The 27,770-nt window shown below is 45.5% G+C and overlaps 1 protein-coding gene across 2 annotated transcripts; it reads left to right on the forward strand.

The window, feature by feature from the left end:
* The first annotated feature begins 714 nt into the window (after positions 1-714).
* Positions 715-27,500, forward strand: MTMR9 (myotubularin related protein 9). Of its 2 annotated transcripts, none has more exons than XM_048517399.1 (11): positions 715-986; positions 1,846-2,241; positions 9,092-9,200; positions 11,631-11,756; positions 12,530-12,703; positions 14,173-14,390; positions 19,017-19,178; positions 20,113-20,254; positions 21,236-21,456; positions 24,123-24,274; positions 25,329-27,500. In XM_048517399.1, the coding sequence occupies exons 2-11, from the start codon at positions 2,057-2,059 to the stop codon at positions 25,505-25,507; spliced, it is 1,668 nt and encodes a 555-aa protein (XP_048373356.1). In that variant the 5' UTR covers positions 715-986; positions 1,846-2,056; the 3' UTR covers positions 25,508-27,500. The 2 variants fall into 2 exon arrangements, with proteins under 2 accessions (XP_048373356.1, XP_048373347.1); XM_048517390.1 differs by having other exon boundaries at positions 1,852-2,241.
* The last annotated feature ends 270 nt before the right edge of the window (positions 27,501-27,770 follow it).

Here is a 27,770-nt window from a genome sequence, read left to right on the forward strand (position 1 = left end):
CCACATCAGAATGAATACAGGAAGGTTAAACAAAACAGCAGTCTTGCAGCATCCTCCTGTGTGAAAAAGCGCTATCAAGTCACAGTCGACTTACAGTAACCAGAGGTGTTTTGCCATTGCCTCCCTCTGCGGAGTCTTCCAAGGACCCACCCTGAAATTTTTCTGAAATCTGACGAGATATGGCTGTATCACGCTATGGCATCAAACAGACTAACAGAGATGTTTTCTAAAGTTTGGGAGGCAGTTATCGCAGAAAAAAATAAATAAAGAAGTCCCCATATTAAAAATAAAGAAGTCCCCTGTCGTGATGGTTTTGCTTCTAAAAAGACTACTGTGAAGGAACAGAAGTGGCCGTAAATTTATTTGATAGTAAAGTCATATATAAAAACCCACCACAACCAATTTATTTGTTTGCTTCGCGGGGTGGTGGGATTTGGTTGCAGAACCTTTGGGTTCGCGAATGTGTACCCAGCCGGCAGTATTTTCTACACGATGTTTCCGGTAAGGGAAAAAAGCGACGGCTCAGAGGCGGGCGCGTTTTCCCTCCTGGCTCCTCCCCTCCCGTCTGCATTTCTATTTCCGCCCTCATTTGCCGGAGGAGCAGACGAAGGAAGTGGATTGGGCGCCGAAACAATCACGTGGATTTGGCGGGAGTGGATTGGTCAACGTTTTCTTCGCTTGTGGGTATCTCAACATCCGGGGTACAGATTGGGATTTTTTTTGCCCCCGACGGCTGGATCTTTCATAGAGATGCTGAGGGGAGTTCCTTTTGGCTGGCAGAGGGGGATAGAAACGGGGGGGCGTTGATTTATGGTCTGATTGAGCCCCGCTTTTAATGCAGCTAAGGGTTAACCCCTTTGCTGCCAGACTATTCTGACAGCCCGCCTAGCACCTCTGCCTCTCATGGACCCTGCAACCCCTCCTCCGCCAGCTGGGGGTTGAGCCCCTTAATCTGTTCTCTTCGTCCCTGATTTTTCCCCCCAGAGGTGGGTATTGGCCTTTTTTTTTTTGCCCCATTTGCATAAAATGTTATTTCCCATCCCACATTCATGGGATAACTATCCCTATTACTGCCCCACTTCTAGCTACCCTGCCTTTTCCAATGTAGCTCCTTAGTGGGAAGGGGAGTTAGGGTATTAGACACCTCCTCCCTCTGCCAGACATAAAAAGGTAGTTAATTCCCTGTGATTCTAGCAAAAAAAGAAAGAGATAAAGAAAATGTTACTCTCTTTCTTCCTTATCCTTCATCCTGTTACAATTGGGTGTTGGAAACTCATGCGCCCCCTTCCCTCCAGCAATACCAGTTGATAATCTCCTATCGTCGTACCTCAAATTTAATTCAGAACAGGGGTAACTTTTCCAGTTAGGCTGTGTTCAGTTCAGCTCTTCCTTCTGGGTCAGAAGACTGAGATTTATACTACACCTGCTGTCAGGAACTGGCTCATAGTCCAGCCTCGATGCTGGTTTGTGGGATTGGTTAAACTCACCACACGGGCAGCCAGTGGTTTAGCCTTTTCCTTCCCCTTTGCAGAGATTGAAAGAGGGAATGAGAACAACATACCACCTTTAAATCTTCTCTGAAGTTCTTCAGCCTTTTAGGGGTTTAAAAAAGGCAAATGGCTCGGAATTGGGGGACAAGAGATGTTTCCCTCTCACCCCTTATCACACCAGGAGACAGATAGGATTGTGACATCGTAAAACCGCAGCTTCACTGAACCCTGGATTGTGACATCTCACCTTTCCCCTTTCCTCCCTTGAAAGTCACTTTGCCAATCCTCTCCTTACCTGTAGGTTATTCTCTTTGAAACTCCATGAATATTAATACATTCATTGTTTTTTTCCAAGCAACAGATTTCAAGATCTTCTCCTCCTGACCAGCAAGAACTGGGATCTTGCAGCGATGATCCCTGCTAAATGGTTGACTCACAGCTAGTACGGTAATCTCAAGGGTTGTGGCCTGCGTGGAAGCTGCTAAGAACTTGAGTTGAGTCTCTCTGGAAAATTAAGATTTGTACTGATTGGCTGCAGAGACATTGTGCCAATTCTGGAAGAAAGCATGGAGTTTGCAGAGCTTATCAAGACGCCTCGAGCTGATAATGTCATCCTTCACCGTCCCTTTTATCCATTGGTGGAGGGGACACTCTGCTTGACGGGACATCACCTGATTTTCTCATCGCGTCGGCAGGACAATGTAGAGGAACTCTGGCTTCTTCATTCCAACATTGATTCCATTGAAAAGCGGTGAGAATGCTGCTGTTTCCATCTGGGGACAGGGTGGGAGAACTGGATGCAGCCTGCAGAAGGTATCCTATTTCCCCCAAGGTCTAGGTTGAAATATTTGGGTAGGATAATGTCACTAAAAATACACAATTTAAAAAATAAGGGTTCGGATCCTATGTTCACTCTGGAATCATGAAGGCTACCCTGCAAGGTAGACTGGGATCAATAAATTACAACGTTGAAGAAGAATGGCTCACTTGGGGTTCTAAATGAATTTGTGGCAGAACTGGCATTACGGAGTGCCAGTCTCTACAGTCGATGCCTTAGAATACTATTGCAATAAGTATAGCTGTAAAATGCCTGCTATTCTACTGTGTTTTTTGGCCAAGGAAGTTTTGTGACATGGTCTTTGGCACCTTCAATAATACTTTTCTTTCTCCAACAATATTTTCCTTCACTGAATGGAGGAATTGTTCTTTCCTGCACACAGTCTGATTTCTGCAGATAATGTCAGAGAGAACTTCCCCATCAGACTAGCTAAAGCCCTGTTTTTATTTTACCCTGTTCTGCAGGTTCTTTTTAAAAATAGAGATAAGATTTCTGATTTTGACAAGCAGAAATCCACAGGGGTTCCTGTCCCCTACTCCTGCATCTTTACGCTTCATGTTTTTTTTTCTATTTTCAGGCCCGGTGTCTGACATGGCTTGCTTATCTTGGTTTTAGGGTGTACCTCCTTTCCTCCTGTTTTTCTTCTTCCCCTCCTGGTGTTGCACACTCTGGATTAATAACCTAAGTACTGTGCTCTTGGCTGAGACCAAAGTGTAATCTTGTCCAGCGTTCTGTTTCCAAGAACAGCCAACCAAAGGCCATTGGGTGCTCACAAGGAGGGTGTGACTGTCTTCTGCCCCTCACATTTTGAATTCAAAGGTATACTTCCTGTGAACATGAATGCTCTGCTTAGCACTTATGGCTAGTATTGTAACCATTTAAAAAAACTAGCAGCCATCTCCTTGTCTTGTGGCAGTCATTTCAATAAGCTAATTATGTGTTGAATGAAGGAGTTGTCTTTCTGTCTGTGCTGAATTTCTGCAAGAACATCGTTCTAGTGGAGGAGACCTATTTTGGCAAAAGGTTTCATAACCTTCTGATCCTTCCCTGATTTCATGAACTCCCCCTGTTATTTCAACTCCCCAGGCAAGCATTTGTAGGGTTGAAGGATTTCTTGGCTTTGAATGATTTGGTGGAACAAATGAATCATAACCTGCTGGGCTTTCAGTTTGTTCCTGGCATCCTGTGTTCTCACATACATTTCTTTCTTCTCTGCTAAAGAGCAGCAAGCAGTTTGGAACAGTGTTGAAACAGGACAATAAGCCTATTCACCACACCCATGCCAGGCCATTTTGTAATTTCCTTGGGTGTGAAAAAAAAAGAGGAAATGGCCCTGGTTCCCCTTGTGAGGGCATCAACTGGTTAGTTTGTTTAAAACCTTCCCAGTACAGCTTGGCTGATGAGTCTGGCTCTGTTGAAAAAATCTTGCCTGGGAGTGTGTTGGCAGGATGAACAAAGGCAGAGGAGACGGAATAATGTGAGTTAGTCTAGTCAGAGTGTTGCACTAGGGTGACCTTTAGACTTGTCACTCACTCCCAGTGGGTAGCCTTCATGCTCTTTCATCTTAACCTACCTCACAGGGTTATTAGAATAAACTACAAAGCAGAGGACAGTGACTGCCACCTTGAATTTCTGAGAGGAAGGATGAAATAAAAGCATGACCTTGGATTTGAGGGGTTTATTAAAAAACACATTTTTATATTGGTGGTTGTGGGTTTTCCAGGCTGTGTGGCTGTGGTCTGGTAGATCTTGTTCCTAACATTTCGCCTGCATCTGTGGCTGGCATCTTCAGAGGTGTATCACCGAGAGGAGTCTGTTACACACTGTGTCCAGACTTCTCTTATAACAGACTTCTCTCAGTGATACACCTCTGAAGATGCCAGCCACAGATGCAGGTGAAACAAGATCTACCGGACCACGGCCACACAGCCCAGAAAACCCACAACAACCAGTTGAATCTGGCTGTGAAAGCCTTCGACAATATATTTTTATACCTTTAATTCATTGCTTCCATTTCTGTCTCATCCCTTAATTCTGTCTCATCCCATAATTATTGTAAATAAATAACCAATTAAAGTAAAGAATCCTGCGCATTGCATATGACAGTTGAAGGAGGAAAGTAGGGTTTTTCTCTCTACAGTTCCTTTGGAAAGTATGCAGCCTTAGATTCTGACAGACCGCTAGAGGAAGCTAAAGATGTGGGGCAGTTACTTTTGCTCTTGGTTCATGTATGGTACAAGCAGTAAAGTGCTCTCTTGTTGGGTTGGAATGCTATAAAGAGAAGAAGGTAGATCACAGCATTGGTATCCTGAATGGTACCCAGATGATGACGGGGTGGAGTTAGTAGGACTCAGTGATGGTATGTGAACATAAGATCCCAAGTTCGTAGCTCAGTCATTCCTGCAAAGCAGGAACACCGTATGGCCCCAGCTCAGAGGTCAAATGCATACTTTTCTACCAATGTGGTGTAGTGGTTATAGTGCCAGACTGAGATCTGGAATCCATTGGGCCAAGGAAACCTTCTGGGTGACCTTGGGCTAATCAGCCTAGACTACCTCACAAAAGTGGTTATCCTTCACAAAGGGGGTTATTGAGGAGAAGACAGAAGACTGATGTGTCAAAGAAGAAGAGTTTGGATTTATACCCTCCCTTTCTCTCCTGTAAAGAGTTCCAAAACAACTTGCAAACTTTTCTCCCCCCAACAGACACCTTGTGAGGTAGGCAGGGCTGAGAGAGTTCTGAAGAACTGTGACTAGCCCAAGGCCACCCAGCAGACTACATAATTAGGATAGGGGAAACAAATCCAGTTCACCAGATGAGAGTTCACTACTCGTGTGGAGGAGTGTGGAATCAAACCTGGGTCTTCAGATTAGACCATGCTGTTCTTAACCACTACACCATGCTGGCTCTCTCTTCTTGCTCGAGAAGAACTGGTTACAAGCTTGGCCTGGCCCTTGAACATAAGTGGAAAGGTCCCAGTGGCCACTGCTTCCTCTCCCCCCAACAAACACCTTGTGAGGTAGATGGGGCTGAGAGTGTTCTGAAAGAACTGTGACTAGCCCAAGTTTACTCAGCAGACTTTATGTGGAGGAGCGGAGAAATAAATCCATTCCACTACTCTTACACCACACCACACCACCACTTTAGATCCTCGTTGAGGAGAATAGCAGTGTATAAAAACAGCTAATACCCTGTTTCCCTGAAAATAAGACCTAGCATGATTTTTCCGGATTTTTGGAGGATGCTTGACGGATCTTTTGGAGCAAAAAATAATATCTGTCTTATTTTGGGGGAAACAGGGTATGCTAGAGATTGGTTCCTTTAATTAGTATTTATCTTAATGTCATTAAAGGATATGGAAGGGGGGATTTGTTTGTTTGTAGGGGTGTACGTTGAGCAGTCTTATGGTAAAGTTTTAGGCAGTTCTTGCATAACAGCAAAAAGGGTCTGTTGGCCTGGCAGCACTCAGTGTAAATCCCCAGATCCCAGGCTGACCTCAGCCGCTTTGCTGATCTGCTGTGTCTAGTCCACTCCCTCACCATGGAAACTGGCCCTGCAGGTCTAAACTCTTCCTAGGCTCCGTGAGTGGCTTCATCCAGCTTAAAGTGATCATAGCCATGATCTGCTTTGCTGTTCAGGTCGATTCCACTTTCTTCATCTAACCCAGGGGTAGGGAACCTGCGGCTCTCCAGATGTTCAGGAACTGCAATTCCCATCAGCCTCTGTCAGCATTGGCCATGCTGGTAGGGGCTGATGGGAATTGTAGTTCCTGAACATCTGGAGAGCCGCAGGTTCCCTACCCCTGATCTAACCCATTCAACTCAGAAGGGATCAGCATCAGTCTCTGGGCTCCTTTATCCAGCATTCCATGTTGTTTATTTAATGTACTTCTAAGTTAACTGTCTTGAAAAGAAAGATATTATCTTCTCCCAAAGCAGCTCACATTGACAAAGAAAGGCATATATTAGGTACTTATCTTGCCTGCATTCTGAGTAATATAGAATTCAACACGATCTCTCTTTTTCTCTCTTCTCATTTCCTGTCTTTTTCTTTTCCGCATTATGATAGCATGTTCCTAACGTTTATAATTTTGGAGAAAAGGTTAGATGTGTGAACTGACTGTTGTGACGGTTAGAGATGTAAAGTTTTTTCCCCTATTTTTTTTCCTCTGGGGGAAAAATTACTCTTGGGAGGAAATTGGAATATGTACAGTACTTTACTACCAAAACGAAACTTTCTGATTGGACCACATAGCACGTGGCAATTATAACTTCACATATAAAATTGTAGAGTCTGGCATCTTTATAAAATATAAAGGTATAAATGTCTTTGTTTTCAATAACAAATGGCTAATATAGCCATTACTTGAGAAAGAGTTGTGAAAACCGTTGCACCCTATGCTGCCTTACCATATGTATCTTAAATTGTAACTCGCTGTACGCCGGCCTTCCCTTGCGTTTGATTCGGAAGTTAAAACTGGTCCAACATGCGGCAGCACGCCTGCTCACAGGAGAGCATGCCTTTCACAGAGAACATACATCCCAGCCTCTGGTGTTGCAACTGCTTAGCTGCATTGGCTCCCTCAAGCTGAATTCTAATCATCTTCAAGGTGTGGGTTTTGACCTTTAAGGCTTTTATGCGGCCCTGGGACTCCCTCGTGAGCTGGACCGGGTGATCACCCCATATATGTCCCAACTTTCGGCCCTCTCTCCTGCAGAGGCCAACTTACTGGTGGCCCCCGGCCCCTCTATGATGCGCGCGTAAGGCTGGAGCCTCCACGAGGGCCAGGACTCTTTACGCATCATTGGCCCCTCAAGCCTGAGTGGGAACACCCTTCCTTCCAGTTAGGTCCGGGTCCCCTGCGGGACCTGGGAGTGCAAGGTTCCGGTTAGGGCCTGTAAGACTGTGTTGTTCCACCGGAGCCTTTGGAGTGCCGTCCATAGCTGGCTGACATGGTGCCCCCTTACCTGCCCTCCTGCCCCTAGGGCAGTTACATCAGGGTCCCCTCATTATTGAGGGGCTCCCACCGCCCCCCCCCTCATGGGGGTAGGTTTTAGAATTCGTGGAGTCGGACTGCCTTTATTATGTATTATGGTTTTTTGCTGTTTTATGAGTTTTAAGCTATTTTATGGACTAATATTAATGTTTGTTACCGCTGTTTTAAAGATTTTAGTGACTTGTTTTACCATGTTTTATGCTGTACTCCGCCCAGAGCCCCTGGAGGATGGGGCGGCATAAAAGTTTAATAAATAAAAAAAATAATAAAAAAAATAAATTTTTGCCATCTAAATGGCAGGGGGAAAAAGTTGGAGGTAGAAAGGAAAATAAGTTATAAATAAAATTAAGTGTATGCTTAAGACAGAAACATATATAGTCATAATAGGTAGGGCTCCCAGTGTACGTGTATGATTAAGACAGAAACACTATCATATAGTCACAATAAGTGGGGCTACCAGTGTATGTAGATATTAAGTTAAATTTGATAACAATTAAAACACTGAACTCTTTAGTAATGTATTATCATAAAACACATTGCAGCATATTGATTGTTGCCAAAATTGTTTAAATTTAAAGAACTCTTCTAGAAAATTGTGTATCTGTACAGTATACATAGAGATGGCTGTTATCTAATTATACCTAGGTTTGCATAAACATGCTTACTACACCTTTTGAGTAAAACTTGGTCCTCCATTCCAGATATACTGAAAGTGCGGGAAAAGGAGTTTTTCAGTTCTCTTCAAATTTCCCAGTTTTTTCCTTTGGAGAAATGATGCACGTCCTTGGACATTTTCATTCTGTATGTTTGCAATGAATGAATGAAATGTCTTTTAAGATGAGGCTTTTCTCATTCAGAAAGAGAAAGTATTTTGTAGGAGTCTGTGCTTCATAGAGTCTGTGCTTCATAAACGCCATGGAGGCCTTGACATGCCTAAAGAAGTAAAGAAATCAGAGGCATTGAGAGAGACTGCAGATGGATCTTTATTGCCTAGTATAGTTCTGTATAGTTCCGGAGAGTCATCTTTCTCTTTTCTCACTTTCAGCTTTCCTCCCCCTAGGTCAGGGTTGTCCAATTCTGGTGCTTCTGATGTTCATGGACTACAATTCCCATCAGTGCCTGCTGGCATGGCCAGTTGACTGATGGGAATTGTAGTCCATGAACATCTGAAGTTCCAGAGTTGGACACCTCCACCCTAGTTGTTCTGTGCCTCTTCTCTGCCAGCTGTGAAAGAAAGGAAATAAACAGCTAGGAGATCATTGAGGGAAACAAGTTTATATATAGCGTTCATGTTCTGTGCTGCATATGTTCCTCCCCATCACCTTTTCTGTTATCCTTGAGAACTTCTACTCCATCCATTTTTATCCCTCTAGAGAACTAGGGGCTGCTTAACATGGGTCTTGATACCTCTCCTCACAACAGCCCTATAGGATATAAGTTAGAAAGAGAGAGAGTTCCTGGTCACGATCACTTCATAGTGAACTTCATAGTAAATTGAGCTAAGGTGACCTCGGTCTTAGTCCAGCATTCTATTTGGGTTTGCTGAGGTAACTTGTAGCTCCTCCCTTTCTTTAGTGTTTCTCAGTCATCTGCTCCTGCCTATGAATTAAGGGTTTTTTCAGCTAAATTGTGTGGCTTCCCCCCCCCCCCCCATTGCATCATATTCCCCATTGAATGCCATGGGATGCTGTAGATGGCTGCATTTGAAGGCTCTCAGAGATGCTTCTTTGCCTTCCTCCTGAGTGTTCCTACCTTTCATCACTACAGGTTTCTGGGCTCCTTGGGCTCCATCGTTATCAAATGCAAAGACCTGCGGATTATTCAGCTTGACATTCCCGGCATGGAGGAGTCTCTGAACATAGCTGGCTCCATTGAGGTAAGGTGATTCGAAGGAGCTGGCATGATGGATCAACGGTCTCCTTTCTTCCAGTGGGGTTTTTTGGAGGCTAGAGTCATGCTCAGTTTGCGAGTGGAATGTGTCTGAAATGGGAAGCTTGACCAAGAATATAGTCAAGCGTTCTCATTTCCTCTTTTGATTCTTAAAGTGGGGGTATCAGTGCAATTGGTTGCATATATTTGGGGTATTCCATTTATTTATATGTAGAACACTCCTTGGTCCATATACACAAATACAGGTTCCCTTGCTTGTAAAGGTAGTTTTATATGCAGTGGGCTGAAGCCTGGTCACACTGAGTCATCCGTTAAAATGCTGTGATGATGTGGGAAGTTCACCAGCTTCCTGCATGCTTGGAGAAAGCTGTCACTAGCAGAACACTGACAAATACTGTAGCTTCATTAAAGGATTTGAAAAGAACATGTGGACCAGGACAATTCATGTGGGGCCTAGAAAAAGGACCGAAAGAGAATCACCTGGAGCTTCTGCTGCAAAATTCATCTATCTCCCTATGTCAGTTTTAAGAGTGGGTTCTGTGCAGCCTTGATCTTGGTCACATGCTCTTGAGGTTATTTCTACTGTTCCTAGTAGCTGTACCGTGCCCAGTTACTGTGCTCCCATAGCCAACTTCCCATATGAAGTTGAAGTTTTCATTGAAAACCTTGGCTGTGTCTTCAAAGCTTAGATAGGTAGAGATCATTATCATGGAGGGACTTGTTTTAAATATTAAAATAGTCAGAAATATTTGGCACACAAGATGCTTCTGGAAGTACAATTTTAAAATAGTTTTAGAGCTGTTTTCCCTAAGCATGTTATGGATCCTGCCCTTAACCAAAAGCCCAAAATGTGTTCCTTATCACTCCTGAGCAGAATCCTGGACCAGACAGCTTACAGCTGTTTCCAAGCTCTCTTTGTTAACTTCTCTCCCAGTAATAAGAACATAAGAAAGAGCCTGCTGGATCAGACCAGAGTCCATCTAGTACAGACTCTGCTACTCGCAGGGGCCCACCAGATGCCTTTGGGAGCTCACTTGCAGGAGGTGAAAGCAATGGGCTGCTGCTGCTGCTGCTCCCGAGCACCTGGTCTGCTAAGGCATTTGCAATCTCAGATCAAAGAGGATCAAGATAGCCATACATCGACTTCTCCTCCATAAATCTGTCCAAGCCCTTTTTAAAGCTATCCAGGTTAGTGGCCATCACCACCTCCTGTGGCAGCATATTCCAAACACCAATCACACGTTGCGTGAAGAAGTGTTTCCTTTTATTAGTCCTAATTCTTCCCCCCAGCATTTTCAATATATGCCCCCTGGTTCTAGTATTGTGAGAAAGAGAGAAAAATTTCTCTCTGTCAACATTTTCTACCCCATGCATATTTTTATAGACTTCAATCATATCCCCCCTCAGACGTCTCCTCTCCAAACTAAAGAGTCCCAAACGCTGCAGCCTCTCCTCATAAGGAAGGTGCTCCAATCCCTCAATCATCCTTGTTGCCCTTCTCTGCACTTTTTCTATCTCATCCTTTTTGAGATGTGGTGACCAGAACTGAACACAGTACTCCAACAGTCAACTGTCAGATCTCTCCAATTACCATTTTCAGAACTTTATGTGAGCTCCTTTTCAACCATAGGGGTTCTGTGAATGGGGCAGCTCTGTGGAATGCAGCTGTGTGTCACAATCATAGACAGGACCTTTTCTGTGGAGGCATGTCATGCTGGTTTTATTAGGGAATTTATCATATAATGTTATAATGTAACTAATACTTCCTAATATAACTAATGTTCTGGAAAGCTTATCCCATCAGATACAAACCACAATTTCTACAGTTTTTTAGGATGTTTACATTGATTGCCTGCTTGTTTCCATGCTCAATTTAGAGGTGGGGCTGTGGGTCAGTAGTAGAGCACCCGCTCCCTCCCATCCTTTGCAAGCCACCCCTCACTACCCTTCCCTTGCATGCCATCCCTTCCCCTCCCTCCCCTCCCTTCGCTAGGGTGGGTGGACCATGTCCAGATGCCGGGCCCCCTCCCTTCCCTCTCTTGAATGCCACCCCTCCCTCCCTCCCCTTCCTTTGCATTCCACCTGTCCCTTTTTGGCATACAAATGGTTCCAGGGACAGATCCCAATCTGTCCAGTACTATGTAATAGGTCATTTTCTCCAACATTTCCAACTCTCTGCCTCCCCTCCCATGACTTCAGAATTTCTGACCATTTTATATTTTTAGTTCTTAAGAGAACATAGCTGTCAGGAGATGTGTGTTGACGGACATTGTAGCCAGTAAAGATTGTGGAAAGAGTAATAATAGGCTAAGGGAAGAAGATGAAGCAGAGCTTTAGAATGTCTGGTGGGATCATTGTCCTCTTGAGGAAAAGAGCATTCAGCAAACACGGCAAATGTTTCTCTTTCTCCCTGCAGGCCCTGTCCACCTTAGATTCCATCACCCTGATGTATCCTTTCTTTTACCGACCCATGTTTGAAGTCACTGAAGATGGTTGGCACTCCTTTTTACCTGAGCAAGAATTTGAGTTTCTCAGTTCAGTCGTAAGTCCTGTTTGAAATAGGCGGGCACCCCTCCACTGTGCATGGAGCCTGTTCAGTTGAGGACTCACCCCTTAAAGAACTTTTCTGCCTTGACCGTTATAATTTGTTATTAGGTTGGTTCTAGGAGCTTTCTGAGAACAGGCATTCTGCATCTGGCTTGTATCAGCGTGGCTTGCTTTTATGCATCAGGTGTGTTTAAGGTCAAGTGTGACCTTCTTGTAATTGACTCAATATCTAACAGTACGTAAAACTGGAAAGGGGCATGTGCAAAACAATCTCAAGAGGACATTTAAAAAAGATTAGAACCGTGGAAAAATGAACAGCTCAGGAGGGTTCCTTCATAATGGAATAATCTATTGCATGAATATTGTAGGTGTGATCTGCTTTTATTGCATTATCTTTATTTTGTAATTCATTCTTTATGGTTTATTATGTTCTAATTCTGTAATCCTAGTCCTGTTGCACAGTGCGTGGGTTGTCTTGTGCTGCCTGATTGCACTGTTTAATCCTGTAACCTGCCTCGAGTTTCTGCCAGAAAGGTGGGCTATAAATAATAATTATGAGCGAGCTTAGCAAGTGGGCCCTTGTGAAACTGGAAAAGCAAACGAGGTTGAAGAGGGGTCCTTGTTGGAAGAGTAATAATTCCAAGTTTTGTGGTGCCTCTACATCTCAAACGTGATGGTTTAAAATGGCACTCGTTCTCCTTTGTTGATCCACCAGGGAACCATTATCTTGTGAGTTATCATATTTTGCAAATTATTTTTATCCCGCAGACAAATGAATGGAGGTTGAGTTATGTCAACAAAGACTTCTCTGTGTGTCCCTCTTACCCACCGATTGTCACTGTCCCTAAATCAATTGATGATGAAACTCTTTGCAAAGTTGCCATGTTTCGCCATGGCGGACGTTTTCCAGTCCTCAGCTACTACCACAAGAAAAACGGGATGGTAAGTTGCTGCTTGAATATATCGTGTGCCAAGACACTTGTGATTTCCTAGGATGACCCCAGATTTTATTTGTCAAGAAACGGAGTTCCACCGCAGTTTTTGTTCTTTCAAAGGCCCCTTCCGCACACGCGAAATAATGCGTTTTCAAACCACTTTCACAACTGTTTGCAAGTGGATTTTGCCATTCCGCACAGCTTCAAAGAGCACTGAAAGCAGTTTGAAATTGCATTATTCTGCATGTGCGGAATGAGCCAAAGTTTGGTTGAGGCTGAGATCTGTTCTAAAATAATAAGCGAGAATTTAACTGTGCTGCATGTTAGCAAAATACCAGAGCTTTGGCCTTTACCAATTAATAAGACACTCAGGTGCTAGAAATTATGGTCCCTTGTTTCACTCCCTGGGACCTCAAGGTCATAAAAACTGGCACTGCATTTCAGGCAGTTAATCTGATTAAATTATTACAGTGTCATTGTGAGAAGGGAGGGTTTATGACTGCAGAATAAATCTTGCCTTACTATCTCATTCTGACCCTTAAGGTCACCACATCAGTAACAGGATGCGTAACTGTCTTAGATCATCAGGCAGTGATTTGATTGGTCATTGACTGGCCACCACAAATCTTTTGCTGTAAACATGGCTAACCAGACCTAGTAAATTGTGCTTCTTTGGGAAGCTTACAACAGGTCCCAAGAAACTGCTCTGATACCTCAAGTGAACATAAATTTGGCCTTTGCAGCCAGCACAGTCATTTTGAGAGGTGCCAGGAAGCATGTACACCTGGATCAACCTTGAATGTAGATATCACATTGCAGTGGAGTTTTTTTTGTGTGAAAATATACACATAAAGCTGACTTGTTCTGGGTTAGACCTTTGATTTGTCAAGGTCAGTATTATCTTTTCTGACCAGAGGTGGCTCTCCAGGGTCTCAGGCAGAGGTTAGACACAACAGTGGCTGCCTAATCCTTTTTAAAAGTGAAGATGCTGTGGATTGACCTGGAACCTTGCACAACCTCTGAACCAGAACCCTTTCCCTTAGGCCCCTTCCGCACACACAAAATAATGTGTTTTCAAACCACTTTCACAACTGTTTGCAAGTGGATTTTGCCATTCCGCACAGCTTCAAAGAGCACTGAAAGCAGTTTGAACATGCATTATTCTGCATGTGCGGAATGAGCCTTAGAGATCAATCTAGCGTTTAACTGGTATTTGACCTTTAAATCTAGGATTATGTCCTCAGCTTGTGACTTGGCTTCCATTTTGACACCTCGGTGTTCAAGGTAAGTGTCAGACTACACGCAAACATGAAGTCACTCAGAAAATAACTGGTGCCAACTGGTTCAGCCAGTGTTTTTGCCTTTGCTGCTGCCATGTTGAGCTGATGTTTTTATGCCAGTGCTGAAAGTGTGATTCCTCCGCCACAGAAGTCAGAGTAAAGTGCAGCCACTTACACGATTCCGCTCCTGTCTCAGGTGATGATGCGCAGCAGCCAGCCACTCACGGGCACTAACGCGAGGCGCTGCAAGGAGGACGAGAAGCTGATCAATGCCACCCTTCGGGCTGGCAAGCGTGGCTACATCATCGACACCCGTTCCTTGACCATCGCCCAGCAAGCCCGGGCCAAAGGGGGAGGCTTTGAGCAGGAGGCCCATTATCCGCAATGGAGGAGGATTCACAAATCCATTGAGAGGTGAGTGTGAGAAGCAACCCGCTACCAGGCACACCACTCCAGCTGTCTCAGGATCAGAATTTGGGGTGTGTGGAATCGGAAGAGTAAAACAAGATCACGGACAGTAAGCACATTGTTGCAGTTACTAGCCTACTTTTTATAAACATCCCCTAAAAAGAGCCCATGTGATGAATTGACTGGAGTGCTGGACTTAGTCCTGGGGGGACCCATTTTCACATCCCTGCTCAGCCACTAGTCAACCTAGGGTGGTCACACACCCTTTGGCTACCTTTCCTCAGGGCTACTGCAAAGCTAAGATGAGCATGGACATAGGGAAACCACGTAAGCCAGGCTGGGCTATTTCAGAGACATGTAATAATCGGTCACGGGGGAGGAGGTGTTCTGCAAGACGTGCTTGGATATGGCACACCTGAGGACAAACATGCTTGCCCAGCTTCACACTGCTGCTGTGGCTGAAAAGAAATTGTTAGGTTACCCAAGGATACTAAACTGGAACTCTCCTATCCTGCCACGCCCTCTCACCCTGCCATCAACTTTCTCCCTAACGTCTTGAGGGATTTGGTCAAGGAAGGTTAAATCTCCTAAACCTTGGTGGCCTGTGAATAGAAGGCAGCCAGGTGATCTTTGGAGGTCACAATCCCATCATGCCATGGATTTTTGTGAATGACCATGGGCTAAGCAGTCTAACCCCCCTCTCCCACCCTATACACACTGCACCAAGAATTGCTGAGTTGTCTGTCAGTACTGATTAAACGTGCTTAGTGTTGCATAACTTGGCCCGAAGAACAGTGACAAAAGTAACCTACATTTCTTACTGGTATTTTTCTATTGAGGAGCTCAGTGCAGAAGGTGAGAGGAACTAATGTTTTACTGGTTCTCCATACTGGCCTGTACATGCTGAGGAAATGGCTACAAAAGTCTCTGGGGTCTTGCGGTGCTTCTACTGGATATCTTGCTTAGCTCCCTTCTAGCATTTGAAATGTCACAATTTACAAACTTTCCAGCTTGCTTTTGTAGCCTTGCAGTGTGCTAACTCTGTGCTCAAATCCTCATCTGCGTAAGAAATGTACTTCACTGATCTGATGGGGGAAGGGTGTGTGCGAATGTATCCCAAAGTAAGTTGCAGAAATGTAAAAAAAAATCATATGGGATTTGCTGAACATGACACTGGCTGCATGGGCCAGGGAATCTATACTTTAGCAATGATTTTTTTGTTGTTGTGTACAAAAGTAGAACGGCAGCAAAAGTGCAAAGGAGAAAATGTAATTTTGACAGACAAAACTATGTGCACATTTCCCATTCAGTGTAGCGGCAGGGGGATGATTTAGCACCATTGATTATACAGAAAATACAACAAAGCAACTGACTTCATTAAGGTTGAGGGACTTACGGAGTATAGAGTTCTGGAAGATAGCAAACAATTGTTTTATCATTTCTCCCCTTTTTCACTTATTGGGGTCAATTTGTCCCCCTTTTAGGACTTACTGTATTATGGTTATTGTGGTGTCATTATAAAATATGCTTAGTCCTAGTAGGTTTGTAGTACTCAGTGGTGTTCTTAATAGGAATTTTCTCAGGGCCTATGTAATGTGCTTCAAATTTGCAAAACAAGTGGCCTATTCAGGCTCTCTTAAGAGTTAACACGTAACAAATGTGTGGGAAATTATCCTGAATGTTTTCCCCTTGCTAAGTACATAAGAGTTGATCCAGCCCTGAGCTCTGTGATGCAGTTCCTTGGCCTTTCCATTTAAAAGGCTGGGCTGGCAAGAAACAACCCTGTTTCCTGGAAACCTTTGGCATCTGTTGCCAGCTGGTGTCAGTACCAGGGGTAATGCAGTGATTCACTGTAGTGTGGCTTGATATGTTCATTTCGGTTTCAATTTGGCAGACCTAAGTAACAGGTTTACTTTTTTAAAAAATCCTTCTTTCTGCTCCATTGTCTGTTTAAAATATTTAGGACTCTGCTTTTCTACTGTGCATCCTAGCACCTCAGGTGGGTGATCCCTGCCAAAAAAAACTCTGCCAAGAAAGAAACCCCACAACATTAGAGCGACGCATTAAAAATAAAGTATTGTCTCACAAGGTGGCTTTTAGAATGCATCGTGCATGGCATGTGCAATGCTGAATAGAAATTTTGTAGTTGGAGTTAAGGTGGAGGCTTCAGTCATGAGTAGCAAGGGAAGGGGCCCTGTGGCAAAGCCCCCTCCGTTCCTCATTAATGCTGACTCTGCTTGAGGAGCTCTTATTTTGAAGCTGTTTCTGGTTGGCCATGCCAGTAATTCTGCTGGCTCTCCTGCCACCCTGGAATCCAGTTTGCCCTTATCTCTGGCTGTGTCGTGCTGGCAAGAGTGAAAAGAGACAGACAGATAAGACAGTATTGCATGAGGTAGCAGACAAATTCCACATAGAGCTTGGTTCGTAGTTATTTTCCGTTGCCCCTGAAGGCTGGACCGGGACCAGTGGACTGAAATAAAATCAAAAGGGTTTTCGGCTGAACCCAAGGAAGAACGTCCCAGCAGTAAGAGCAGTTCCTCAGTGGAACGGGCTTCCTCATGGTGTGGTGGGTTCTCCTTTGGGGATTTTCCAACAGAGGCTAGACGGCCACCTGACAGCAGTGCTGATTCTGTGAACTTAAGTGAACTTCAGTAGATGATGAGAGGGAGCGCAGGAAAGGTTGTGTCACTGCTTGGTTCTCACGACTCTTTGTTACATGCCCAGGAAAATGCCAATTGCCACTTTGGGGTCAGGAAGTGATTTCCATCCAGACGAGATTGGCCAGGGATTCTAGAAGTTTCTTTTGCCATCTTCTCGGTATGGAGAAGGGGGTATGGAGGGGTATGGGGTCACTGGGGGTATGGAGGGGGAAGGTAGTTGTGAATTTCCTGCATTGTGCAGGGAAATGGATTAGATGACCCTGGAGGTACCTTGCAACGTTTATGTGTCTGTGGTTCTATGAAAAAGCCTCACAGTGTTGCTCAAGCATATTGCAAAGAAAAAAAAGACTGGGGGAGAGGTAGAGGTGCTCTTTTTCACAAATACCATGGATACAACTCTAGAAGTATAGTCACTTTGTTATTGACAACTGGGTATCTGGAGGTCTGGGTAGTGTTTCAGCCCCGTTTCTTCAAACCACTTTGGCTCCCTGTCTTCCCTGTTAACGCCTTCTACTCTATTCCAAGTACCTATAACAGTGATGGTGAACCTTTTAGAGACCTAGTGCCGGGGCGGAGCAAGGGGAAACTGCACCCGGGGCAAGCATGCGCCCTGAGTCCCTGCCATGCCCCTGTCCGCCCCGTCCTGCCCTGGATCGGCCTGAAACACCGCCACCATGCCCCTGGAATACCCTTGCCACACCCCCACAGGGATGCACCCCTCACCCTTTTGGCGTTATGCCACTGCCAAGTGCCCAGTCGCGGAGCTACCAGGGGACAGGAGGGTGCGCCACGCACTGGGCGCACAGCTTTGGGTCACGTGGGGGCAGAAAATCCCCCCTCCCTCCCACGGCGCTTCCCCCACACATTTACTTTAGCAACCCAAGCAGACTGGAGAATAGTCCTGCCTGTTCTGCTGGGAACTACATTTCCCAGGGTCTCCTGGAAAATGTAGTTCCCACACAGGCAGGCCTGTTCTCCAGCCTGCTCGGTTTGCTAAAGTAGAGTCAATGAACAGTGGTCAGCGATGGGGGGGGGGTGATTCCTCTCCAGCACCCCCCCCCCCCCCACACACACACATTCCTCACTTAGCTTTAGCAAACCCGAGGCAGACCCGGGAAGAAAACAGGCCTGCCTGTCACCTTCCAGGCTTCAAAGGAGACCCTGGGAAACGTAATTCCCACCAGAACAGGCAGGTCTGTTCTCCAGCCTTGCACTTGGTTTTGCTTAAAAGTACCGGTGGTACGGCTGGGGGTACGCCGCGAGGGGGGTGGGAGATGCGATGAAAAAAGCCAGCAGGGGGGAGTGCGCACTGGAGGCACCACTCTGTCCTAACTTCTCACAGCCTCTGCAAAATTTGCTCCAAAACTGGGGCGACAGCATGCGTGCCCACAAAGAGGGCTCTGAGTGCCACATCTGGCACACATGCCATAGGTTCGCCACCACTGACCTATAACAATGGGTAGTGGAGAGGCTATTGAACAACCCCCTTTCCTCCATGAGTCCTTCTTCTAGGATACCAATTTCCACTCATTTTTGCCCCCTTTCCTTCCCCTGTGCTTCTCCCATCCCACAATCGCACATGCTTTTAGATCGCCCTGTAGTGAGCATTGGGTCTTTGTATCTAACATCCCATTGCAGCCTTTGCAAAATCTCATATATTTTAATTCTGATGTTTAGGCAGGTTTCTGCTGACCCCTCTCTTGTGCTAACTGCAGTTGTCATTGGCCTTTCACTGTCCCTGTGTTGGTTATCAGTTCCTTGGTCCATCTTTCTGTTTCCCTAGATGGGGAAGCACTTCAAGACCTGCCTTATCTACAGATTGCCTTTGCTCTCCTCCCCTGGCATGGATCACATTTTTTGTGACCCAGGAAGCCTCCAGGCAGTGAGGGCGGAGTGCCTATCAGTACATGATGGGAGATGTTAAAATGTTCATTTATAACTAAATTAATTCTTGCTCTTTTTTCCCCCACAGGTACAATATCCTTCAGGAAAGCCTCATCAAGCTGGTGGAGGCCTGTAATGACCAGTCGCATAATATGGACCGCTGGCTGAGCAAACTGGAGGCGTCCAATTGGTTGACCCACGTCAAGGAGATTCTGACCACTGCCTGCTTGGCTGCTCAGTGCATTGATAGGTATGGCATTTCTTTCTTTGCTCCATCAGGCTTTTCAGTTCAGCAAGTTTAGTAAGAGCATTAAATTCTGGAGCCAGGATTGATCTACTCCAGCACTGTATGTTCTGCTGGTCAACCAGTTGCTTCTGGAAGCCTCCAAGCAAGGCATGAAGGCAACAGCTCTTGGAAATACTTTGGCATCTGCTGGTGAAGCATTCTGCCTTTGACCCCAAGGGGTTTCACTTAGCTCTCATGGTTAAGTGCCTTTTGTGACTTTGTGGTAACAAGCCTTGTAAGATAGTTTCATAGGGTAGCTATGTTTGTCTGCAGCTGATGCAGGGAACTCTGGCTCTTGAAAGCTCATACCCCAAAAGCACTGTAAGGTAACTCTGCCTTGCATTGAAAAGGCATTTTGTGTAAATATATATGTGTCTCTTCTGTACATTTACATACACGTGTGCATGTACACACACTTGTGTGCATATATGTGTGTGTGCAGGGACGGAGCAAGGGGGAAGTGTGCCCGGTGTGCGTGCATGCTGTGCACCCCTCCAAGCCTTCAGAATCCCCCGTCCCACCCCAGAATGCTCCGTCCCACCCCCAGAACGCCTCCGCCGGAGCGTCTGCCCGGTGCTCCCCGCCCCCACCCCCAACACCTTGGCGCTACGTGCCTGTGTTTGTGTTCATATTTATGTATGTATGTACATATCCAGGCAGAGCTTGGGAGCTTTTGTGGATCTGCTCTTTCATGGTATTCGTGATATTTCAGATAAGTGTTCTATATGGTTCTAAGTGTTCTATAAATATTGGGGAAGGGTAAATGGTTCCTGGTGCAAAGTCACTCAGCTGAGCTTTTATCCGCATCTTCATGGTTCAAGTGTGCTGCCTCTTGGTATGCGGCATATCTACTGCTGTACGTTTCTCCCTCCGAAATGTTGCTCTTTTCCCCCTGCAGAGAGGGAGCATCCGTCTTGGTTCATGGGACTGAAGGAACCGACTCCACACTACAGGTGACTTCTCTGGCCCAGATTATTTTAGATCCGAGATGCAGGACCATACATGGCTTTGAAGCTCTGATTGAGCGGGAATGGCTGCAGGTGAGAACTGTGGGATCCTTGTTCATGCTAGGGAAGCCCGTGCATAAAGCAATAAACCTTTTGGGATGAAAGAATGAAATAAAATATGCTAAATAAGAGCTGGAGCTCTTCCATAGGCTTGGAAGCAGTGGTGGGATTCAGATGATTTAATCAACCGGTTCCGGTGGTGGGATTCAAATAATTTAACCACTGGTTGTTGACAAGCACCATTTTAACAAGCGGTTCTGCCGAAGTGGTGCGAACCTGCTGAATCCCACCACTGCTTGGAAGGAATATTAAAACTCCAGGCAGAGTGAAATATTTGTCTGTTCAGAATCCAGGCAGAAGTGTAAGTGGGGGAGGAAAGAGTGACCAGCAAAAAAATGATATGATTTAACTTTGTATCCAAATATCCTACTAGTCCTCTTGAGACTGTATTAGACTGTTTCTGTTCAATAGCACACTTTTTTGTTTATTACAAAAGCAGTGTTCTGCTTTCAACTTTTATTTTATTTTCCCCAGCTTCTCAAATGGCAAACAGTAAGATGCAGGTGCTGAGATAGGTTGCAGCAGTTTACAGCTCTCTTAGTCAAATATTGGGTATATTCACCATTCTGCTTGTAGAGAATAAAAAGCAATTTACAGATCAAAATTCCATTAATACGCCAAGTAGTATTCTACATTATGGATTATGCATCTCATGCTGCTAATGCAAGTTCAGGTTTGTAAGAGGAAGTACTGCATATATTTAGATTTTCTTACGATTTCTGTGGTGGAGGGTGTTTTGTATGCCTGAGACTTTGGAGAGCTGCTGTGTAATACGCCCAAAGCAAGCTGGAATTTGGAAACAGAATCTGGTCAAGGCAAACTCAGCTCCATTTCTTTATTGTCGTGTTGTTTGCAAAGATTTAGGTTGTTACTCTGCATAATCTTAACTCTTTCCTTTCCTTTGGTTGCATCTTTAACGTGCATCATGAAATATTCTTTCCCCTGCTCCCACAGGCTGGTCACCCATTTCAGCTGCGCTGTGCCCAGTCGGCCTACTCGAATAGCAAGCAGAAATGGGAGGCCCCAGTCTTCCTGCTGTTCTTGGACTGCATTTGGCAAATTCTTCGTCAGTTTCCTTGTTCTTTTGAGTTCAACTATCACTTCCTCATCATGCTCTTTGAACATTCCTATGCCTCCCAGTTTGGCACTTTCCTGGGCAGCAATGAAAATGAAAGGTAGGTGAATGTCTTGGAGGCTGAGAAAAAGGGATATTGGAAAGCGGGCATTCACCGTTGCACTATGCATCATGGATGAGGAACTGAACACTGCATTTTATTTGGTTATGAATCCTGATTTTGAACCTTTAAACTGCATTTGAGATGGTTTTGGACACACAAGTCTGCCTCAATATGGATAGGTATAGCTTGCCCAGTGTTGTCAATTTTAGTTGATTGACAGTGACTTTCTACAGTTGTGTGCATAAGTCTTTTTCCAGCAGCTGCTACCTGACATACATGCCAGGGCTGAAACATGGGACCTGTTGAAGGAAAAAAATGTGTTCCTCAGACCTATAGGGAGCCTGTTTCAGTAGTGACCATCCTTTAATACCAAATGATGCTACAGGTTCTGTACTAACAGTTTATGTGCAGAGCAGCACCTCCACATGCCCTGTTCTAACAGGAAGTTCAACCTGGGCTCCTTTATAGCCGCAGCTCAAGTTTTCATGTTCTTGTGCAGGTGTACCACAAACCTTTCTGCTAACTATTCTAGCTGTTATACAGGTTGGGCACCCGTGATGTGGACTTTGCTTGTAGATTTAGAAACAGAATAAGTTTGTGTTCTTTGCTGGTTCTTTATTTCTTTTCCAACAGAAAGCAAACAGAATATCATACACGCCCATATTACGTTTTCCAACACATAGCAAACAAAACATCCTACACGCCCATAGCAACTGCAAAAGAATATGCCAAGCAAAACAGGATCCCTGCGATCTAGCTTTAGAACTGCAGTCCTTTTGGTGCTCAGTATTGCCACAGTGGCCTTTCCCGGGTCAAGCAAGTGGAAGATCCTTTGCAAGGATGAGTAGACAGGTGGACCATTTTGTTCGTCCTGTTCACCCTGGTTTTTAACTTGTAAGGGAGAAAATCCAAGGACCTGGGCATATAAATCCAACTCCCTGCTGAACAGAGCTCTGTACACCACTCCCAACTACCATGTGATTGATATTTGCTTCCATCCAGTCTGTTCTGTTTTGCAATGCAAATTGAATAGAACCCTCTTCAGCAAATACCTGTTAAGCAGAAGGTTGACTTTAGAAAGAAGTACTCCATTGATGGATGTCTCTGGGTTCTATCTTAAACAGGCATCAATGAAGAAGTTCCCCTTTAAATTTTATTTGAATTCTTTAGAGGTCATGTGTATTTGGAAAAACTCCAGTAAGTTTTTCTGAGCCCATGGCTACAGCAAGATAGCAGTCTAAATCAGTAAAGAGAGCAGGGTGAGGTCATACGACGATACACTGGAAATGGGTATTCCTATTCACTGACGGCAGTCCACATCCTGGAATTTACATAACAATTTGTTTTTAAGAAAGGCACTGCCCAAATTTTTATTCAAGGCAAAAATCTATTTTGGCTTTTGTGGGTTTTCTGTGTTTGTCACAGTAAGACGTGTTTCAGAGTCACGAAGAGAAATGCACCTCACTATGGCCGTTTCCGCACGGGCATTTAATGGCGGCCTGGAGACGGCAAAAACGCCGTCTCCAGGCCGCCATTCGCAAAGGGGGCGCAGCTGAATCGCAGCCGCGCCGCCCTCGTGCCGCCCGACCGCCGCGAAGCCGGCGTTTCCCCAGAGCGCTCGGAAGCGCTCTTGTTGGGGAAACGCCGCCTCGAAGCCGCTGCCAAGCGAACGGCAGCGGCTTCGAGACGCCTCCCCCACCCGGCACTTACCTTGTCCCCGGGCCTCCGGCGCGTTGCCGAGGCCTGGGGATACACACCCCTGCCCTGCGCCGCTGGAGCAGGCGCGCAGGGCCAGGGGAGCGTGTCCCCAGGCCTCAGCGACGCGCTGGAGGCCCGGGGTCATGCCGGGTTGGCCAGGCGCCGGCGCTCCGCGGCGCCGCCTGCCCGGCTCTTTCCAGGACCGTCCGTGCGGACGGTCGCAGCATCGTCGGGTCGGCGTCAGAAACGCCGACCCGGCCGCTTCCGCATTCGTGCGGAAACGGCCTATGATATGCCTCCGAAGAGGCCAGCCATAGATGCGGGCATAATGTTAGGAGCAAAAACTACCAGATCACAACTACACAGCCTGGAAAACCCAGAACAGCCAGTTGATTCCGACCGTGAAAGCGTTTGACAAAACAAAATCAATTTTCTTTTCTACTTATTGGTTTCCTCCCTCCCTCCCTCCCTCCCTCCCTTTGTTGTTATTGTTTTTTTTAATATCAATAAAGAGTGGTGGCCAGGGCTATCTTGAGAGAGTCTGTACAGGGTTGTCTTGAAACAATGTCATAAAACACCAGTTTGAGGAGTCAAGGAATCCACATCCTTTCAATGAGAAGCACTCTTGTTCTCTTGTTTGGTCCTTGCTGGAAGAAAAAATAGCAACTGACACGTAAAACGGGAATCTCGTATTTCATTTGCTGTATTAAAACTCCTGTCTTATCTTGAAGCTCTATAGTTGTTCGCTGAAGTTCACCTTGAATTTCAGTGTTGATTAAATTTGGTAGCTACCCTGTTCAAGAGTTTACAAAGGACTAACTGTGATCTGCCTGCCTTCCCTCTTTTTAATAATCAGCAGACTTTGGTGCCTTTCAGGCTCCTTGGGATTCACATAATGAATGGAGGGGATGACTTAGGTGATTTTTGTCAGAAGACCAGATGAGTAATACTGATTTCTCTGCCAGGTGTAAACTCAAGCTGCCCCAGAAGACCATGTCCTTGTGGTCCTGGGTGAATCGGCCTGAAGAACTCAACCGGTTCAAGAACCCTCTCTTTGAGGCCAACAGTCTGGTCATCTGGCCCTCGGTTGCACCACAGAGTCTTCAGCTCTGGGAAGGTATGATGACCCGACTCTGTGAGTCTAGCATAGAGTCGAGTGAGTCTAGCATAGAGGCTAAGATTCACATGTTGTATGATGGCACATGTAACTTTCCTGTGTTTTGTGGGTGGTGGTGGAGAATGGTCGGAGACAGAGCAGACAAAGGAGTCTTTTAGCATTAACTGCGGGTTATTTTTCCACTCCTGACCACACCCCAGCTGATTTTCTTCCTTGGAGGAAAAGATATGGGGGCTTTTCTTCTGAGGGGCGGGGAGCAGCTTGGATGAGCAGGTTTTGAATGGAGCTGGGGTGGAGAAGCCAAGATTGAACCTGGAGCTGCAGGCCAAAAGGTTTCCTGGATTTCGTTCTTGTTTCTGCCATGAACTTAGTAGGTCGCTTAAGGTAAGCCGTTGTCTCTTGGCCTCAGATCCCTGTCCGCACTGTGGGATTACAAATCCGTTGTGAGAATGATATCATGTGTGTGGATTATAGGACGGCTAGCTGCTGTTCCCATGGCCATTCTGTGTGGTATCACCTGGGAAACAGCATGGCTGTGTTTAGAGCAGTTCCATTCACATGAACCTGCCTCATACTGAGCCAGACCTTTGGTTTAGGAAGATTAATACTGTCTACTCTGAGGGGCCACAGCTCTCCAGGATCTCAGGTCAAGGTCTTTCACATCATCGCCATCTGAATCTTCTTCAGTTTTTTAATGGAGATACCAAGGATGCTTACTGTACTTATAATAACCAGGCTTTTTTTATCATGGTAAGTATAACATGTAGCTCACCCCTGACATCATACCTGGATGTACAGCCCAATGCTTCCTGTACGGTCAGCGGCTTTGTGGAGCTGCCTGTTCTCCCAATGCGAAATGCCAGATGCACCCCCTGACATTAAGGTTTGATGCGGTCAGGACCTCTTATGTCTGAGAAGGCTTGAGGCGGGCTCCTTCCGCATACAAGAAACAGATCGAGTCCACTGTATTCCCATGCCTTTTTGTGGTGCTTAGGAGAAGAGAGCGTGTGCCTGTTGCTGTTCGTTTGAGAATACTGTTTCTCTGTTGCTCCAGGCGTCTTCCTTCGTTGGAACCGATCCTCCAGATTTCTGGATGAATCCTATGAAGAAATGATCAATATCATCAAATATAACAAGGAACTCCAAGTAAAAGTGAATATGCTGAGGAGGCAGCTGGCAGAGCTGGAGACAGATGACAGCACACAGGACGATGACATGCTGGAGAGCCCCTGATGTTGCACTGGGCTCACCGCCAAGTTGTCCCTGCTCAGCCAGTTGAGTTACACTACACTAAACACTCAACACAAGGCTTGCATGCGCTCAAGCTCCTTTGTGGTGCAATTGATTTTGAACCCTTTTGTTTCTCAGTCCCTCTCTTGGCACTACAGTCATTCGCACCCTAACGACATTGTTTCTTTTGTGTTGTTCACAGTAGCAAAAGTCTCCCAACTGGATTCTTCCAACTGTCCTCGTCTGGCAAATTCTGCCACTGGTAGTAAATTGTGTACAGTTTCGAGGTCAACACTGGCTCTTAAAATGCTGTTGAACATCATCAATGTGGTGGCCAATATAGGAGTTCCTTGGTTCTCTCCCCATCCCCGCAACCTGCCTTTGTTTCCACGTTAGACAGTGTTCATTAGTTTGTTCCTGAAAACCAGAAACAAATAGGGGCTTCATCAGGATTGCACTTCATCACTGCGATTGCACTTGGTCCTGGAAATGGGCAGATTCTTCACTGTCCCCTCCTCTGTTGCACTTAAACATTATTATAAGCTTGGCCCAGACTACAGTCTGAACACCTGGCTTTGAGTTAATTCAGACACTCCTAGTAAAGCACATAGCAGACCTCTCCCAGGTACCACTTCACACTGCGTTTTAGACACTTCTCATAAGGGAGACCAGTAGAGCCGGGGAATCTTGCATGTTGAGAGCTAGCGTACAAAGCTGTCGTGATTCCTTGCTGGCTCACGGCTTTTCCACCAGTAGGGAGTTTTTATTAAGGAAGAAGCTTTCAGCCATGTAATCCTGCAGACAAGAAGTGTATAATCTCAGAAAGGTCTGTACCAGATGTTTTTTTCCTCTGTACCTTTGAATTGACTGTTGGCTGTGTGTGCTGGGAAAGACCAGTGAAGGCAGAATTGCCCTGGAGATGGACACTAAAACAATTTGCTGGTCCATCTGGAGTTACATACATTCTGCCCTGGACAGATAATTTGGATTAATCCATGGATGCAAGTATTGATGCATCTGCTGCCAACATTATGAAATGTAAGCAGTTTTGCTGCTGCTACTGAGACAAAGAAGTTGCTTTGCTATGAATGCAGAGCCTGGAATGGGAAGTTTCTAAGGCAGGGGTGTGCAACTCTGGCCCTCCAGATGCCCATGGACTATGATTACCTAGCTGGCAGGGGCTGATGGGAATTGTAGTCCATGGACATCTGGAGGGCCAGAGCTGCACACCCCTGTTCTAAGGGAAGTTAAGAATTTCAATTGTACATGTTTAACTTAAAGCCCACCAAGGCAGCCCACCTGCCTGTATTATGGTGCACGGGTTCACAGTTCCTTTCAGCCATAGGAGTAATATCCCAATCCTGCCATTCCACAGTTCTTGTCTGGTGACTGACATTAATTTTGGTTCACTAGTTGATGCAAGTCCAGCCAAAGGGCTCATCTCCCTTCCCTTATGCTAGAACTGTCACTTTCTTGTGAAACTATCAAGGGATCTCCAGGGGGGATAGGAAACTTTTCCACATCCCACCTTGTAAATAATCTTGTCGTTTATTGCTAATGGAGGCATCAGTTTTGACGTGCTACTGTCGAAGGATCTGCTGCTCATGGTCTGACCTTTGCCCAAGTCAAGTTGAGGGTGATCCTGCTTGGAAAGAGCTTTCTGTTTCTTTGTAAACGTGGTGCCAGTTTTTGATTGTGGTTAATTTGACTAAAGCACTGCCTTTTGTAATGCATGAGCAAAGACCTACCCAGACTTAGGAAATATTGATTAATGCTTCGTATCGCTGTTTGATTAAGGAAGCTTTTAGTGAATCAAAGACTTTGGGAAGGTTGTGTTGGGGGGGATGGGTTTTTTTTAAAGCTGCAGTCTTTACAAGTAAGAGGTCTTTTCCATGTTCTGGTGACCGTTGTCTCTGATTCTGTGGCTGCCGTCTGTGTTTCTCAGCAACTTCTGTACCACTTCATAGTAGCCATTTCCCTGGCATTGGCCCACTTCCCTCAGAGGTCTGCAACCTGCGGCTCTCTGAATGTTCATGGACTACAATTGCCATCAGTCCCTGCCACCATGGCCAATTGGGAATTGTAGTCCATGAACATCCGGAGAGCCACAGGTTGCAGACCCCTGCCTTAGCTACTCCTTTTCTTCTCTTCCAGGCTTATAGCAGACGCCACCCCACCTTCTTTTTAATTAAATTCTTATCTTGCTCTCCAATCTGTCTTTCTCCTCACCCAATCCATTGGCTACTCTGGACCTTTTCTTTATACC

Source organism: Sphaerodactylus townsendi, linkage group LG01 (assembly GCF_021028975.2).
Source record: "Sphaerodactylus townsendi isolate TG3544 linkage group LG01, MPM_Stown_v2.3, whole genome shotgun sequence".
NCBI lineage: Eukaryota > Metazoa > Chordata > Lepidosauria > Squamata > Sphaerodactylidae > Sphaerodactylus > Sphaerodactylus townsendi.